The sequence below is a fragment of the Coregonus lavaretus genome (assembly GCF_964263955.1).
Source record: "Coregonus lavaretus genome assembly, chromosome: 35".
NCBI classification, from domain to species: Eukaryota; Metazoa; Chordata; class Actinopteri; order Salmoniformes; family Salmonidae; genus Coregonus; species Coregonus lavaretus.
Window position 1 is genome coordinate 6477151 of NC_140022.1, and position 6000 is coordinate 6483150.

Here is a 6000-nt window from a genome sequence, read left to right on the forward strand (position 1 = left end):
CTCACAGACATCTGGTTTGAAACCTGGGAGAACTCTTCATTATTCAGCTCCTTGCCAGCCTCTGACGTGGACGCATTGGGAAAGAAACGTTTTGTTGGTAAGTAAAAATAAAAATAAACTCCTTGTAACTATCATGGACTTCTGTTGTCCCCAGCAGAAAATACTAAGTTACTAAATGGTTGTTTTGAACCAGTAGCGCAGGGATCCATTAAATGTGATATCTCTCTTCCTTAAGCACCCCATGTGGTCTACAAGACGGACAAGAAACCAGACGAGCCTTGTTCCATCACCTCCTCTCTCAACTACTTCCCAGAGGAGGAGGGCGGGCAGACAAACGTGACCGCCCCGCCCAAGTCTCCGCCCTCCAACCTCACCGTGGTAACGGTGGAGGGATGCCCCTCCTTCATCATTCTAGACTGGGAGAAGACTGACAACGACACCACAGGTGGGGAGAGTGGGACACTGTACCCGTCTATGTGCTCCAACTACAATGCAATTGCATAGCTACATACATTGCAAAGTGTGACTCTGAATACCTGGATACTTGGTGAATTCTTGAATTGAACAGTGATTTCCTGGTTGTCTTGTAGAATATGAGGTCATCTCCACGACGAAGGGACCAGGTGGTACTCAGGTCTCCATCCTGACCACCAACCAGACTCACACTGCAGTGGAGAACCTCAAACCAGAGAGCAGGTATATAACACATCATCTTTGTGTCTCAGATTGATACAACACATTGTATTCACTCTGGCTATGCTCTCTCTCTGTCCTCAGATGGTAGCTTTTTTCAGTGCTTTGAAAAAGTATGAGAATGCATGCACTCGCTACTGTAAGTCACTTTGGATAAGAGCATCTGCTAAATGACTAAAATGTAAATGTTTGTGAAACTTAAACTTTCTGAAAGGCTTTCGTTCATGGAAATAATACAGCATTTGAATTATTAATTGTATTATTACTACTTTTGTCAGAAGGATTAGCTAGCTAGCTACGTCTGGTTAAGATCAGGACCTGCACTTCTCTCTGGTGTAGTTGGAGAAGGAAGGTGAGCAGAGGAGGGCCGCTATGCTCCCTAGGTTTTTAATGAAGCCTGAATATGGGACTATTTGACATTAAAGAAGTGATAGAATATAAACCAGGGCTTCCTGTGAGCTGAGGCCGCTGAGGCTGCTGGCACGTGGTGGACCAATCGCTGTGTCTGAACATCTCATATGGAGGAGACATTAGTGGAAGGGACTCTCTGGCTCTCCTGGCTCTCTGGACTGCACTGTCTGGAGAAGAGATAGATAGGGAGGCAATACTAGAGCCTCATTTGTCCTTGCTGTAACACAAGGCTGAACAAGAATACACCACGTTTCCATCAAGATACAGTGTCCACTTTAAATGCTGTGAGGATAAGAGGAAAATCTGATTCTGTGGAAATGATTGCTTGCAATTGGAAATGGAGCGGAAATTAGAATCTGGAGCGAGTCGGTTAGATGATCGCTGTGAGACCTTCTGATAGTGACACTTCCTGCTCTTACCTCACAGCTACGAGTTCAAAGTGAAACCCAAGAACGAGCTTGGAGCGGGGCCACCCAGTGAGCCTGTGTCCTTCAACACCGAATCAGGTACAGTATGGGCCAAAGAAACTTCCTAGCCCAGCACTAACACACCTCATTAAACGACACAAGAACTTGGTAATTGGTTGTTTTGTTGAATCGCTGACTTACACCATTACCTATTCAGGAGCCAGTTAAAAGCTCAAGAGCCACATCTGGCCTTTGGCATGGGCCATTTGTTGACTAGGTCAGGCATTTGGTGTTAAACAAACAAATAAGCATCCACTAACATATGCACGTACAAACGTACTAACACACAGCCTCGTCTGCCAGCTCCAGTCATGTCTGGCGATCCACCACTTACCGGTGTAGGGGTCTGTAATTAACTAGCTGTTATTAACCTAATGATTTCAGCATGGCCCCTCTATTTCCATAACATTGGCTGCTGCCTCTCCATGTAAAGTGCCTCCAACCCCTGGGGTGCTGTCCGGCTGCCAGCTCTCCCTCATCCTGCATAGCAGCTCACAGCACACTCAACCAAACTCACTGATACAACAGTGTATCATAAATACATGGCGAGTAGCGAATCAGGTCATTTTTGTGTTACTGGAAGGACCTCACCGCTGGGCCTCATTGGCCCACAAAGGCTTACCCTCTATGTGAAAGATGATGAGGAGTTTGAAAGCAGATGATTTGCCCTCGGGGCCTCCTGGAGCCTCACACTACCGTACCACACTGGCTCTCCAGTGCCAAAGACTCAGGATCAAGTCGACTAAATTACTTGCCGTAGATTTTGTATGGCTTTGCTACAGGGCGTGTCGTTTTGTGGTCTTTTATTTAGGAGAATCACCAACTTGTTATAAAAAAATTCATTTCGGAACCATTTGTACAGTCTATTCTGAGAAGAAGACATTTGAAAGCACTTACTAACTCACATCTCTCTCTGCCTCTTTCCCTCCATCCCTCCATCCCTCCGTCCTGCAGCGGACCCACGTGTGAGTGAGAATGTCTCAGGTAAGCCCCCCAGTCTGCTCTACGGTCTGTCCTGAGCACCGGTCCCAGGTGACATGTCCCACCAGGCTGAATGAATGGATGATCTAATGCCTGGCACAGGGAGAGTCTGTGGAGACTCAGGCCACAGTGCCCCAGTGTAGCAGTACACTGCTCTCCATCCAATATCTATGAGCTCACTTCTTCCACACCCAACTCACAGCCAGACCAAACATTTACACAGCTAAATGAATGGAGAGATTTTTATTTTCCCTTTCATTTCATCAGTAGTAAAAGGCTGTGATGCACTAAAAAGACAACTTTGATTGGGAATGCATATATACATTTAGGATTCTACACAGCTCTATTTTCTTAATTGTTATCTTTGTTTCATGCTTCATGCCTTTGATATTCCACGTTCTAATATTCTGTTAACTCTTTCCTGTAGGAAAAGATGCCATCTGGACCCAGTTCCCCTTCAAGACAGACTCGTACTCGGATTGCAATGGCAAGCAGTACGTGAAGAGGACCTGGTACCGCAAGTTTGTGGGCATTCAGCTCTGCAACTCCCTCCGATACAAGATCTATCTGAGTGATTCTCTCAACGGTCAGTTCTGCTTCCGGCACTCAATGTCTATAGTACAGTACAGTACAGAACAGTACTGTTGCTCAGTTTAAATTGCCATCCCCTTTGACAACTTTTATCCCTAATAACTTTACAGGTAAATTTTACAACATTGGGGACCAGACTGGCCATGGTGAGGACCACTGTCAGTTTGTAGACTCGTTCCTCGATGGAAGGACAGGAAACCAAGTCATGGCTGACCAGCTGCCAGCAAGAGAAGGTACAGGCTACATCAACGACAGATCTATCATTGAATTGTTGAAATGCGAACCTGTTAAGAATATGCTTAATATCCATGCTTGAAAACAACTACATTTTCACAATGTCTAAAATGACTCAAAGTTCAGCCCCTCACTTCATTTTGTCTGTCACATACAGGGTATTACAGGGCTATGAGACAAGAGCCTGTCAACTTTGGTCAGATAGGACGGAACTCTCACGTCACCTACGTGTCATGGTACGAGTGTGGAACGCCCATTCCTGGCAAATGGTAGGACCCCCCAAAGCTGTCTGTGGAGAAGCCCGAAGAATATAAATATAAAACCGTCTAGGTAGGTGGCAGGAGGGGTCCTTCCACGCATCCCATCAGTCTCTGGATGCTACATATCCCCCATCCAGCCGCCTCTGAACCACAGCCATGTAAAAACGTGTACATGATCTACGTGTCAGGGAAATATTATGTCCATATGTAATAGCTTTATCTCATCTTATTTATCAAACATGACAAAAAGGCAAACTGATAAAAACAACATAGTATGAGATAGATGGAGAAACTTCTAACAAACAGTGTGAGGTAACAAGCATACAGTAGATATAATTTTTATTGAAATAATGGGAAGCTGGCTCCCTGAAACTTATTTTGATAACGTGTATAATATTATTTATCAAAGTGTTTGATGCCATGTTCCGAGTTCTAGGAAATGGGTTATAATGCAACGCTTCTGCTGTACAGTACGAGTTGTAGAGTTTCAGACAACCTGACAGAATTTCATGGTTTCATTCAGTGACTGATTCATGGTGCAAGAATTGTTCCATAGATTGGTCAGTCTTAGGGTTCTATTCAATCCGTATCACTGAAGTTCAGCGTTACGGCAACATTCCCGTGTTAGTGGAGACTGCATTCATGGTAAACGCTGCATATGTCGGCTCAATCGGAAATGACCTTTACATTTCGATCGCGCAATCTCTAAATCTACAAGTTGAATCCAGCCCTAGTTCATAATACACCTTCAGAGAAGATAATGCTGTATATATTAACATGAAGTCCACTCTCACACATATCCTGTAACCAGTGGAGGCTGGCTCATAATAATGGCTGGAACAGAGTAAATGGAATGGCATCAAACACATGGTAACCATGTATTTGATGTATTTGATAACATTCCACTAATTCCGCTACAGCCATTACCACGAGCCCGTCCTCCCCAATTAAGGTGCCACCAATCTCCTGTGCCAGTAACGTTCATTGTATGAATGTTGACCGAGCTATGGCGCATGGTGCACCTGCATTTTCCCCTCGCTGTCACCTAAAATCAAAAACAAGCATAGGAAAATAAGCACACACGCAAACACACATCCACAAACTCATACACACAGAGGAGGTCTTGTACCAAACCAATATTTCTCCTTCAGTAGCCCTGATATATGGGGTGGCAATGCATGGGAGGTTTTTACACTTGCAATTTGCACAGCATAAATGTATTTATATGTATATGGAGAGAAAGTATTTTTTCAACTAACTTTTGCAAAGACACGTCCCTTAAAGCGACCATTCATACTTCTCAGTGTTCCTCTGGCAACATTTTACAACCTCTGATACAACACGTTGTATTTATATCATGTTGGAAAATAAGAGAGATATCTTATCTTCTTAGTAGCCTTGATAAATGGTACAGAGAGGAGTCCTGTTGAATGATTTCTTAGTTTTGTACAGAAATACACTTTTGGCTCCATGCGCTTGCAGATCAGTGTTTTTATGCTTATTTTGTATGGAAAATGTTTGTCACATGAAACTGTACTGTTGTTTTTTCAAACATACTTTCATTCCTGTATCTAGTTTCAATAATAAAAACAGAAGTTCTGTTCCTTTTTTATAAAAAAAAAAGATGTCCTTGCCATTTTTCACTTAGGGTAGCTAGAGTGATAGTGTTTTCCAGTTGAAGAAGCGTACTGGTGGAACTTGAAAAATAAACTGCCTTTCTTAACTGGACTGCTCTGTTTCATCCATAGAATTTCTATAAAGTAGAAAATAAAATATAGTTGTTTTTATGCTCTGTCTATGTTGACATGAGACGTTGACCACCACTGAGCCTATCTCCTTACAGCTCATACATCCTGGTGTACTTTCCCCATGTCAGAGTAGAACCACATCGCCAATTAGAAAAATCAACAGACATCCATGGATTACCACACTTTTCCAGAGAGAGCCTCCCAAACGCCAAATTCAACACAGGGACATTCTTCGAAATCACAGGGGCAAGGAGAAAAAAAGGCTAATGAAAACTTCAAACTGGGCTCTCAATGTCTGTATTAGCTTTCAAAGAGAAAGTTATAGTCTGAGCATAACAGTTAATGTCACTTCAAGGTGGAGCGTTCCCTCAAATAGGACAGTAGTCTGAACCCAGCAGCCTGACTACATCTCCCACAGCTGACCTACATAAGCTTTTAGAAGCAGTCTTTCAAAAGGAAGTTCAAGTTAAGTCACTCTCATACAAAACCAGCAGGCTAAATACTGCTAAAATAACCACTTCATACAAAACCAGCAGGCTAAATATTGCTAAAATAACCACTTTATACAAAACCAACAGGCTAAATACTGCTAAACTAACCACTTCATACAAAACC

The 6000-nt window shown here is 43.1% G+C and overlaps 1 protein-coding gene across 2 annotated transcripts in view; it reads left to right on the forward strand.

Moving 5' to 3' along the window:
• LOC311109733 (target of Nesh-SH3-like) overlaps window positions 1–5358 on the forward strand; it is a 31134-nt gene extending 25776 nt beyond the window's left edge. For both annotated transcript variants that reach the window (XM_084152704.1, XM_084152705.1), the window contains 8 exons: window positions 8–97; window positions 236–445; window positions 591–696; window positions 1531–1610; window positions 2526–2555; window positions 2980–3138; window positions 3254–3376; window positions 3535–5358. In XM_084152704.1, the coding sequence (XP_084008830.1) occupies window positions 8–97; window positions 236–445; window positions 591–696; window positions 1531–1610; window positions 2526–2555; window positions 2980–3138; window positions 3254–3376; window positions 3535–3650 (914 nt within the window). In that variant the 3' untranslated portion in view covers window positions 3651–5358. The remainder of the gene's footprint in view (window positions 1–7; window positions 98–235; window positions 446–590; window positions 697–1530; window positions 1611–2525; window positions 2556–2979; window positions 3139–3253; window positions 3377–3534) is intronic.
• Window positions 5359–6000: the final 642 nt, after the last annotated feature.